This window comes from Triturus cristatus, chromosome 3_1 (genome assembly GCF_964204655.1).
Source record: "Triturus cristatus chromosome 3_1, aTriCri1.1, whole genome shotgun sequence".
Classification (NCBI taxonomy): Eukaryota; Metazoa; Chordata; class Amphibia; order Caudata; family Salamandridae; genus Triturus; species Triturus cristatus.
Window position 1 is genome coordinate 608,395,628 of NC_140583.1, and position 12,537 is coordinate 608,408,164.

Consider the following 12,537-nt stretch of genomic DNA (forward strand, 5'->3'; position numbering starts at 1 on the left):
ATGCCATCATCCATCTCCCAACCTCTTCCATACAAGCCGTCAGGTTGACTTGTGACAGCTCACTGCTCTTCTGAGCAAGAGAGACCACTAGCTGAGTGTCGTCCGCATATGTGATGATCTTAACGCCATATGAACGGACGACCTCGGCCAGTGGTCTCATGTACACATTGAACAGTGTGGGGCTTAATGAGGAGCCCTGCGGTACCCCGCAATCCAGAGGTTTGCTTGCGGAAACAGAGTCACCGTCAAAAACCTGAAAGGTCCTTCCACTCAAGAAGGATCCCAGCCAGGCTAAGGCGTCACCGGATACGTGTCTCCTCTTAAACAGGATTTCTTTCCAGACAGATATGGCGTAGTTTACTTTATCTTGTAGTAACTCCAGGTGTCAGTGATGTGCAGAATCAGACACTATAGAGGGGTCCGTATCGTCCGTTTTACACTAACCGCAGGTGTTATAAATAGTATATACTGCTGCTGCATGTGTTATGCACTCGTGAATGGAAGGCCACAGTCTGTGCGGGAGCGAAGAAAGCGCAAATCTAGTGTTCGAGCAAAGGTAGGAGTACAGCAGCAAAGGGGGGCAGAGGTATTAAGTAAAGAGACAGTGACGGATGATGGGGCAGATATTTTATGCTGGAGTGACGAAGGGACAACAACACTGCAGGAGTGATGAGGAGACAGAGGTATTCCTGGGGTTATGGGACAAAGATACTGCAGGAGTGAAAGAACAGAGCACTGGAGGGACTCATTTAGTGCTGGAGGGAAGGGAGAGAGCTTTGTGCTGAAGTGAAGAAAGGACAGAGGTATTCCTGGATGGAGGGACAGTGCTGGTGCTGGAGTGAAAGGGACAGAGCAAGTTCCAGAGTGATAGAGGGGTAGAGCTAATTCAGGATTGAAGACGGGACAGAGCTAATGGTGGAGCGAAGGGGCAGTTCTGGTGAAGGGACAGAACTTTTGTGCAGGTGCGAAGGTGGGACAGAGATGGTGAGCGAGGGAAAGGACAAAGCTAGTGCAGGTGTGAAGGGATAGAGGTAGTGCTGGAGTGAAAAAGGGACAGAGCTACTGCCTGTGTGAAGGGGCAGAGCTAGTGCAGATGTGAAGGAGCAGAGCTAGTGCTGGAGTGAAAAGGGACAGAGCTAGTGCTGGAGTGAAAAGGGACAGAGCTAGTGCTGGAGTAGAAAGGGGACTGAGCTAGTGCTGGAGTAGAAAAGGGACAGAGCTAGTGCAGGGGGAAAGGACAGACCCAGTGCTGGGGTTAAAATGGACAGAGCTAGTGCGGGAGTGAAAAAGGGACAGAGCAAGTGCTGGAGTGAAAAGGGGGCAGAGCTAGTGCAGGCGAGAAGGGACAGAGCAAGTGCATGGGGAAGGGACAGAGCTAGTGCAGGGGGGAGGAACAGAGCTAGTGCTGGAGTGAAAAATGAACAGAGCTATTGCGGGAGTGAAAAGGGGCCAAAGCTAGTGCAGGAGCAAAGGAACAGTGGTTTTGTGCCGGACCAAAGAAGGGAGAGAGGTAGTGCTGGCGTGATGAGACAAGAGCTAGCGTGTTCTCTGGGAAAGGGACAGATGTAGAAAGATGGAGTTAAGAAGGGTAGAGCTCGCGTGCTGGAGTGTACAAAGGTCAGAGCTCCATGTGCCCCCAGGGTACTGGTTCAGTCCATGCACCGTCCACAAAAGGGGAGAGGTCTTGCTCGGACTGCACGCCTGAGATATGGGAATGGCCCTCAGGTGCCCCCGTCCTCCGCCGGTTCATCAGCCCTGGCCGCAGACAGGTCCTCGAAGCGCTGCTAGCCCGGGGAGCCCTCTGTGGATATCATTAGAGGTTTGAAATGGGAATCGATCAAGTGCCACTCAGAGACGGATCACCTCACGGGCAGTGCGTGAAGGGTCTGACGCCTCCACCCACAGGCCCACAGGCCTATACGTCTTCTGCCTGACAGGTGTAGCGCCCGTCGGACCACTTCCAGGCGCTGGAAGTGTCTATGGCTCGCCTCCACGGATTTACACGGTGAAGATTTGGGAGATGGACCACAGTGGAAACTCTGCACCCCAAGAACTTCCAGCCTGCACCGCCAATAACTGGGGGTCACCCATCAGGGGCTGTGGACCCTGGAAAGAGGAATGAGGGCAGAGTGTCGGTGCTCTTCTGGTCATTAACTGCCTGGCACCACTGAAACTGGCGCCAGTTTCGGTAGAGTGAATGGGTAAGAATACGGGAGGTTCCACACATCGTAACCAACACTACAATTTAGTGCTTACCTCTACCGGTACTCGATGCCACTAACCACTGACCCAACCTGGGTCTTGGTGTAGATCAATTGGTACCACACATTTTTTAGGGTGCTGTACGTGTGGTCATTATTGATACCTGAAATGAGGTCTTAACTACCACCAAAAAAGTGTAGGTAGTATTTTGTCTGGTCCTGAGGAATTGCCATCTAATAGATAACAGGCAAGAAACATACCCTCACAATCCTTAGAGTGAGAATGTGCGTTTTGCTCTGGTTTTAATCAGGGTAGTGACCACAACTCATTAAAATTGTTCTGAGTGGATCACTAACCCCTGTTTTATCTTTCACATCTCCCACACATCACAGTCACCTACACTAGCTACCTATCCATTAGGGCCCTCACACGCACTACAACTAACGGCACTGGGAATAAAGATCTCCGCCAAGAAGGCCCCATCCCAGGCGCCTGATCGGGTATTGCACCGCCGACCCGATAAGGAGCAAGACCCGATGATGAAGCAAGACACCCGCTTGTTGGGTGTGTGAGGGTCTCCTTTTCCTTTTCTCCAACCCACCCTTATTATCCATACCCTGTTACCTTGTGTGTTCTTACCATTACCTGCATCACACCACAGGAACTGTATACCATTTCTAGTTTCACTGTCTTTTGGGCATGTATGCTGGACCTTAATATTTAAGAGCCCATCATTCCCCTCCTTGGATAAGCCAGTTGATATAATGCCACAGGATGGCAGTGACGGTGACCACTGGGTCTTCGTCCTCCCAACCATCCATACCTAAACCTGATCTAGACTTCCTACTAACCCGCCTGTAGGTGGTGTGTCAATCACAACATTGTCCAGTATATTCTGCCATTGCTTCAGGCCCCCTTGCACTGTAGTGGGCATGCTGAAGACCCCGTCCTCGGCGAGTACTGCATTATAGAGTCTGGGCTAAGGCGAGAGGATACATTGACTCAACACCCACTGCTTACAGTTAGCACAGAGGGGCGTTGCATCAGAACCCCCTTCAGCCGTTAGCTAATCTGGGATAGTCTCTGTCAGCCATTCACTTCAGGAATTGTCAATCACATCTTAATCAGTCCGGCGGAGCGTTTCTCTCACGGTCTTGCTATTGGCAGTTTGGGTGTATCCTTCCACTTCCAGTCAGTGCTTAATTTGTATCAAAATAAGTCTCAGGGCCCTATTCAGGAGGTCACTGCAGCTTGCTCCACTCATGGCCCTTGCCAACGCCTGTAATGACAGTACCAAGACAATTACTAACTAGCACACTGCTACAAGTGTGTCAGTTAGACTATTCCACACCCCTAATGTTATAAGAATGGCCTGGGTGGTGGGCATTCCTCATTTTAATGTATATTGAATTAATAACCAACTGTTTTTATGCTCTTCTCTAAATTTGACAGACAGCGCCACCATGTGACAGACTGTCAAAAGCACCGGTGTTGACATTGAAGTGCAGTGCAGAGCACGGAAACAACCGGCTCAAATTAAGCAATGCTTCCTATGGAGTTTTTGCAATCATTGCATGAGAGACTATTATACATTTGAAATATACTCTCAACCTTTAAACATTTTGTCACATGCATTTGTTTAGCGAATACATTAACTGTATACAGCCAAAGCAATCTTTACTGCAGCAGGCTTTTTAAAAATGATTTTTCATAACTCAAACGTAAGCATGACACCAACATGTCCATCTAAGTGTTTTTTTAATTCAAAGCACCAGTACCACAAACCCCAGTACCACAACCACCAATAGCACACCTTCACCAATATCCTCCCGCCGCCAATAGTACACTATCATCTCAGAATACTTAAGTCCAGCCCGAACCCTCTCAGAGCCGTCCTCCACTCCGCAGCCAGGCTGATCACTGCCACTGGAATACTGCTCCTGTTCTAAACTCCCTAAAGCGGTTAACACTAGACTCTCGCTCACTTAAAAAAAACATCAAGCGAACAATGTGCATAGGACACGGGATGCTCTTCCAAACCCTATAAGACCTGACTCCTCATTGCAGATCTGCAAAGGCCTGAAGGCTCACCTACTCACCGCTCCCTGACTCCGCTCACTGTGTTCATGTCTGCTAATACTGACTTCCCATTGTCCACTGCGGGTGCAGTGCTGCTAACGTCAAGTGTGCAGCACCCTTCAGCTGCACTGCTAATATACTCACTATGTTGAATTCTTACGACAGAGGGTCAGGTGAGTTTGGAGTCTCATGGGCTCTCTACATCCCCGCCCCGTCCGCATGCCATGGGCTCTGATGCAAGCAAGGAAAATGGCCCCTTTGGCTGCTGTTGGGGTAGTAAAATACAGCAATTATCACGGTTCAATGGGCCCCTCAGAGCTCCTGGACCCGGTGCACTGCACCTGCTACACCAAGGATAACTACGCCCCAGTACTACTGCTTATTGCAAATGTACATACCCCACATATGTTACTGTTTTCTGTCTGTTCTCTATATATCTTTTCACATTTTCTACAAATGCATATATCTTTTAAATGGCCTATAATTATAATGATTGTATTGTATTGTAATTGCATTTATATAGCGCTTACTACCCCTGACGAGGCGTTGAAGCGCTTTTTCGTCGAGTAGCACGCTACTCTGGAACCCATACAGGATTAGTGTTGGATTAGTATAGTGAAATATGAAAGTAATTTGAGTGGTGGATAGGTTAGTCATTGCCCATTAGAAATGTATATATATCTCACACTTGGCCTCACTACTGTATTATGTCATTTCTCTTCCACTTGCTGGTGTTGTGGAAGTTCTTATCCTGTTACTCGTTGTGTAGCACTTTTTCACTATTACGGCGCTATATCAAAAATTCTAAAATAAATGTTATATATGTAAACAGAATGTATCCTGGTTTGCAATAGGATATTTATTTGCTCTTTATTACGCTAAGGTTGTTTGACGGATACGTTTCATCATGTGGCCAAAGATCGCCATAGGGTCATTCCAAGGTTAAGGCCTGGAAGAGATGGGCTTGGAAACAGCAGCCAACACGTTAAACACAGATCATAGCAATCCACAGTCCTCCCCCAGCCCAGCAGCAGCCTAGCAGAGCAGCGAAGAGGGACCAAAGACAGAAAGAGGGGGGAAGAAGGACCCAGTCACGAGCACAGTAATCAACAGGGCGCAGAGGCAGTGCCAACCACAACCTGGGATTCGCCCTAGAGTGAGCTGCATACACTGTTGTGGCTGCCTCCCCTCCTCACGCCCTCCAGCTCTGCGTCCTTATTTGCTGTTTACCTCTGAACAGGGCTTAAGTGGCCCGGGTCCTGCCGGTTCCCATCACCGGCAGTTCTAAAACAAGCATTGAAAATGCAATAGGTCTCGCCTTTGATTAAGTTAAAGCCATTTTCTTTGCTAATGATATTGTATAGCAAAGCAAATGGCTTTAACTTAATGAAAGGCGAGACCTATTGCATTTTTAATGCTTGTTTGGGAGGAGGTGGGGTGCTAGGCTTAGTGAAGGGAAGACCTCACCCCCTCTTCATACAGTGAAGTTTGTTTACAAGCTGGCAGCTCTACAGCTAACATGTCAAAAAGGATACAGACTGGCACATGACATGCAATATCATGTGACTATTATCTTTTTACAAACAAATTGTGCACAACTGCATGAACACATGTTTAAAATTAGAGACCAATAAGAACAACAAGAGAGCGAGGAAAAGAAAAACTTGTCCTCTTCCCCAAAACAATATGGTCAAACAAAATGGACAAGTTTCATGACTTGAAGCAAACTTTTTTCGCTGTCATTGTGGGAAACAAATTAGAAAGGAGAGAGAGCACAACTGCTGTGTAGGAAACCCCTCACCCACCTACCTAGTAGGTGGCATGCTTCATCATCGGGGCCCAACTGGATTGTCTAGCACAATCCAGTTGTGCTACAACGCCTGAGATACAGCGGAGCAGGGTTATGAGCAGTGAGTGAAGTGCTATGTGAAGTGATATAAGAGTTAAAAAAGTCTCAGGGAAATGCCCTTTTGAAAAAACTTTAATTTTAAGGGTCCCAGGACTAGTGTAAAAAGAGAGAAGGGGATATCGTTAGGAATGTTATTTTCCTTATATCCCTAGAAACTAAGGTCAACTAGTTTCAGCCTTCGATATAGTTCTAGAGGCTTTCGTCAGGACCAATCGAAATTGTAGTTAAAAATAATTTTGGTGAATGGCCGTAAAAAATATATATAGGCCAAGTGTAATTATCAGCACACACCCTAAAGTGTGCTGTGAGTGTAGTGATGAAATACTCACAGTAACTTCGTTCGAGGTTACATGAGTAGAGAGGTAGTGAATCCTCTGGAGTTAGAACGCCGTATGAATCTCCGCTTGCAGTTTGAAGGGAGAACAGGTCCGTAGTACCTAGGACGGCGCTCGGTTCCGCTTGTTCAGCAAGCGGAACCGAGCGCCGTCCTAGGTACTACGGACCTGTGTAGTATTTCATCACTACACTCACAGCACACTTTAGGGTGTGTGCTGATAATTACACTTGGCCTATATATATTTTTTACGGCCATTCACCAAAATTATTTTTAACTACAATTTCGATTGGTCCTGACGAAAGCCTCTAGAACTATATCGAAGGCTGAAACTAGTTGACCTTAGTTTCTAGGGATATAAGGAAAATAACATTCCTAACGATATCCCCTTCTCTCTTTTTACACTAGTCCTGGGACCCTTAAAATTAAAGTTTTTTCAAAAGGGCATTTCCCTGAGACTTTTTTAACTCTTATATCACTTCACATAGCACTTCACTCACTGCTCATAACCCTGCTCCGCTGTATCTCAGGCGTTGTAGCACAACTGGATTGTGCTAGACAATCCAGTTGGGCCCCGATGATGAAGCATGCCACCTACTAGGTAGGTGGGTGAGGGGTTTCCTACACAGCAGTTGTGCTCTCTCTCCTTTCTAATTTGTTTCCCACAATGACAGCGAAAAAAGTTTGCTTCAAGTCATGAAACTTGTCCATAAAATTAGAGACCGACAGGCCTACAGAGCAATTAAAAGATTTTCCATAGAGCGTGTTCCTTTGAAAGTTGATATGGCTACAGAAGTGCGTCACGTCCCAAGATATGACTGACTTTTCCTAGTGCTACCAAACTATCTATCACAGAGAGCAGCGGATTGTTTTTAAGGCAAAGGGGGCCTGCCACCCCTCCCTCACACCTTTTTTGCAGAAATGAAGTGTGTCTGTCAGGCTGAGCAAAGGTCAGCCTGACAGACACTCTTTATGTTCAGGTCAGGCAGTCAGGCGCTATACATGCGCTAAATGAGCTGAACTTTGCCGGGCTGAGAATTTCATAGCCTTGTGGGCGTGACCTCCTCAGTCCAGCAAATAAAATTAAGGTATCCCCCCTCATAATGAAGGGGGCGTCAGCGACAGACTCTAACCTGTGTGTTTCAGTTTTAAGCCCTGGAATTCCCAGGGCTGAGTATAAATCAATGACACTTTGTCACAGAGTGGGCTCAGGTCAGCAACTCTCCCTGGCCCCATATCACTCTATAACGAGAGGGGATGCAAGTTAAGCCATTGAAAGGAAGTGGCCGTCCCAACCCTCCAGGAACCTATGAGGGTTACCTCCCACCACCCGAGATCACTGCTGCAGCTGGTAAGTTGTGTCTTTTAATGTTTGATATGTGCATGCTAGTGGGTATGTATTAATGTATGTGTATTTGTGCGCGCGTGCTGTGAATGGCTGTATTTCTGTGTGTATGTGTTTGTGAATGCTTGTGCATGAGTGCACACTTGTGAATGCATGAGTATAAGTGAGTGTGCATGTAGATGTGGGTATGTGTGCGTGTTTGGTCCAACCACTGCCCTCCTGCTCGAATTACCGGCTGCCACTGATCACAGACACTGGAATGTTGTGAAATCTCACAAAATCCTGATTGCTGATATGGGTCCGCCAAATTCAGTAGCATGATTCAAAATGATGCACCCCCTCTTGCCCCCATGTAAAATGTGATAAGCAGCGACTGAGACTTCTGTGGCACACGAACATTCCAAGATTTTAGGCTGAATGCCCCCTCCCCCCACGCCACAGGTGCTGAAGGTGCCTGCGTAAAGTCCCTGTCCCCAATGTACAGGGTTGGACTGGCCTATAAGGCATGTCTCATAGGCTGTTGTTTGGGCCGTTTTTGGGCTGCTTGTGGGCTTTATTGTCTGCTGGGCCTGTTTTTACTGTTGATTTCAATGAAAATAACACAAACATTGCCTGCAGCAGGCAAAAACCCATGAAGTCTTCCATACCTTGCAAAACACTTTTTTAGCTTTTAAAACCACTAATGGGGCCACTTTTATTTTGGTGCCTGGCCTTTTATATGTCTCAGTCCGACCCTGCCAGTATATATGTATACAATAAATACTGCCTTACCAAATTGAAGTAATAATGTTAATAAACGGCATAAGACGTGTTTATTAATCGTCTCCAGCTCTCTCTCCCTGAGGAAATATCACCGCAGACTTCAACTGTCTAAACAGTAGGAATGTTCCAATGGGGGGTGGGGAGGGTGGAGAAAGAAGATGAACAGATGGAGGAATGGAGAAGTCGGCAGGAAAACAGGTAAGTGTGAACTAATGTTAATGACAACACAAATGAACTTACGGTGGGTGGTCGCACTTTCTCTGCCGGAACCGAACGCCAGTGCCACAGGTCCGGCTGCACATGCTCCACGGGCTCCACGCGCTCCAGTCCCCATCCACGTGCTCCGGGATCGGAGTTTTGCTGACGCATTCACCCGCCCGGCACCACTGCAACACAAGAGCTGTTTAGCCGACCATGGGGGGTGTTTTGGGTAGAAGCATGCACAGAAAAAGCCATCTTAACTGCAGTTTTGTTTAGGTAAGTGTGAAAAGAAGGAAACCTTGATCGGGGTGTAGCTTGGTCAGTAAGATTGGGGGAGGGGGGACTGAGCTGCAGATTCTCCAATAGTTCACACTGGCAAATAATGTTAGAATAAATTATACGACTAGCAGGGCGCATGAGAGAGGCTTAAGGGGCAGTGGAATGGGAGAGGAATGCAGATTGGTAGGGCTACTAAGTGAGGGGAAACGCAATATTGTGTAAAGTAACTTAATTTTTGAAGACTTTCAAAACAGAGAGTGTGTATGTGTGTTTTTATCTCTCTGTATGTAAAAATGTCTTGTGAAATATGACAGACACCTTCCCATACCACTTTGAAAGCACCTGCACCCAACTATTTAACAGAAAATGTATTTATTAGGGCGGTGCAACACAGAAAAGAGATGAGAGAAGAGTTTACAGTAGGATGAACCAACGCAATAAGAATTTTCACATTGATGTTACTGGAAAGAGCTGGACTTGACTCTGCAGAGCATCCTGTGTGATTCACCAGGAAGGGGCAAGAATTGGTCTTCCGTAAAACATCCACAGAGGAACAGAACTTGTGCTGTTGCCACGACACCCAGAAACAGAGGCTTGTTCAATACTGCTGTGAAATGACTGGTTAAGGCCTGGGGCGATTGTACTTGGTGATGCAACAAAATCAGTGGCGGTCGGCATCGCTCGCGGGTGGCGAGGCGGACGCGGAGAGTCACGGGGGGGCCGTAGGATGGGACAGCAGGGGAGGATTTTTTTTTTAAACGTACCTTGAGGCCGGGACCTACGTCCCTGCTCCTGCTTCAGACTCCAGGAAGCAGGCATCCAGGCTCCCTCTCCTAAGCCAATCACAGCGTTGCAATGCAGTGTTGAGATTGGTTTGAGCGCCGTGACACAGAGCTCAGCCAGGAGCTGGAGGGGTGGGCATGCTCTCCACGTAGGCTGTAATGCAGCCTGCATGGAGAACGGGGAAGTGTGCATAACTAAACAGTCATTGCGCACTTAGAAGTGGGCAAACCACTCCTCCCCTACTCCGAGAGCAGAGCAGCCCCACCCATCTGCCTGCAAAGCAGCAGGACAAAAAGCATACAATGATAATATCTCTAAGCTACTATCATTTTAGGTTTCTACTTGGCAATGCTTAAAAGCAGTGAGGCGACGCTCCTCCGTCTTAGCGGAAGAGCCACCACTGAACCAAATCTCTGATATTAATGACAGTTTTGCCCTGGGAGGGCTCTCAACCTATGGTTGGGAATGTCCCTTCCTTGGGAAGTAAAGAATAAATCGATCCAGAACAAGTCGCCTAAAATGCTAGAAAACTATTAATGTGAACTATTACTTTCACTATTCTGTGTGCAAGAAGCAAACATTGTGGATTCTGGCCTAAACGCGTAACATCCCAGTGGGTGAAGGAGAGTAGATGAAAGTTACGTCCTGGTATCATACTGGGGTTTTAAGGAACTAATAATGCACCCGACTTCACAGCCCCTCAATGTATCCCTTGATTGTTACTATAAATAATGAAATTGAATATCTCCATTGATGAATTTGCCCGTATTGTACATCAGCAACAAAAGCTTCTTAAGGACCAAAGTCAACATAGCAACATGCTGCGTAGCAGCAGTACACGGGATGGCTTCCCAAAGAAGATTTGCAGTGCTTTTGTGGAGGACCACTGTTGCAAACTGCTTCTGGGGCAGCAAAGATGTTGTGAATCCACAGTGTGGTTGCTGTAGAAGCTCATATTGAGGCATAGGAAGAAAGGAATCAATGGAACTGAAGACCCCATCACAAAGGAAGGAAAAGTATTAAAGAAACAGATTCCAGTTTACACTGAACAGTTTAATTAAGTGAGCTGATGAGAGCACTCCTTCAAACAGGGAAAAGAGGTGTGAGTGTATGCATGTGTGGTACTGGCTGTGCATGGATTTGAAAGCCACTTTGACAAGCAGCTTCTGGTTCCACTACTAGTTGACCATTTAATACATTACAAGGAAGGTATTTGGACTTACAATCAAGTTATTAATATTGAGCTACAGAAATATTGAGTTTATAATATCGTGATGCAGAAATATCATGGACATAAATATAGTTTTTTGGGTAAGTAATAATATTTGCAAAAATATCCTTTTAATATGGTTTGCAATAATTTTGTGGTAAAATATCTTTTTTTAATCATTTGTAGGTGTTTTAGTTCATTTTGTTATATAATATGTTATATATTGTTTGTATATTTGTTGCTAATAATTTTGAATTATAGTTTTTAAATTTAAGATATTTATAATTTTTAATGTCATTGTTAATATCAATTTATAGTGTCTTAACAGGTTGTGAGGTTTGCAGGGGTACAGGGTGGGAAGTTAATTAACTATAACTAATTAATAATTACTTTTTAATTAATATCAATTATTTAAAATGATAATTATGTAAATTGTTTAATTATATTCTTAATTGATACTTTAGGAGCAGATTGTTTTGTTTGTAAGGGTATAGGGTGGGAAGTTAATTAATCCTTGATTTATTAATGAATTGTTTATTCTTAAATCATTAATTGATAATTACGTAAACTGTGTAATTACTCTTTTTTTTAAGTGATATTTTAGGTGTGGGTTGTTTTGTTTGTAGGGGTCTAGGATAGGACTTAATTGATTAATTAATTGTTTATTAATTAGTCAATTGATGATTAATTAGGTAAATTGTGTCAATTTTATATTTTTGTTTTTTTAGGTGCAGGTTGTTGGGTTTGTAGAGGTATAGGGCAGGAACTTAAGTAGTAATCAATGATTAATTGATTAATTAATTATTAATTGTAATTAAATATTTAATTTAAGAATTGTGTACATTGTTTAAATATAACATTTTGTGTTGTGTTTGTAAGCTGGTAAGTTATTGAATTATAATTAAAAAATAATAATTCATCATTTATTAATAATTCCTTTAAATGTTACTTAATATGTTAATTGTTACTTTTTCTGTTTTAATTATATTTAACTGTATTTGTGGGAGTATAATGTATTTTAAATAAATGATCACTTATTTAAAAATATTTACATCTAAAATTATTACAATGTTTAATAATTATTTAAATTATTTAATTTATAAAAACAATTATATATATTTTTTATATAAATAGGTTTATATTTTTGGAAAATTAGTAGAGCTATTAAAATATGGTATGTGTTTGAAGTGAAGTACATGTTTTTTACTGTTGCACAGACTGGAGTGGGAATAGTAAATTGTACCACTCCGGCACCCAACGCTTTCCCTACTGTTACAAAGACTGGAGTGGGAACAGTAAATTTTACCCCTTCGGTGTCCAACGCTTTCCCTACTGTTGCACAGACTGGAGTGGGAATAGTAGATTTTACCCCTCTGGAGTCCAACGCTTTTACTACTGTTGCACAGACTCCAGTAGTAACAGAAAATGTTGCC

The 12,537-nt window shown here is 44.5% G+C and overlaps 1 protein-coding gene across 2 annotated transcripts in view; it reads right to left on the reverse strand.

Annotated features, from left to right (window-relative positions):
* ADAMTS17 (ADAM metallopeptidase with thrombospondin type 1 motif 17) overlaps positions 1 to 12,537 on the reverse strand; it is a 957,220-nt gene that overhangs the window by 344,456 nt on the left and 600,227 nt on the right. For both annotated transcript variants that reach the window (XM_085644533.1, XM_085644532.1), the window contains exon 12: positions 8,872 to 9,017. In XM_085644533.1, the coding sequence (XP_085500659.1) occupies positions 8,872 to 9,017 (146 nt within the window). The remainder of the gene's footprint in view (positions 1 to 8,871; positions 9,018 to 12,537) is intronic.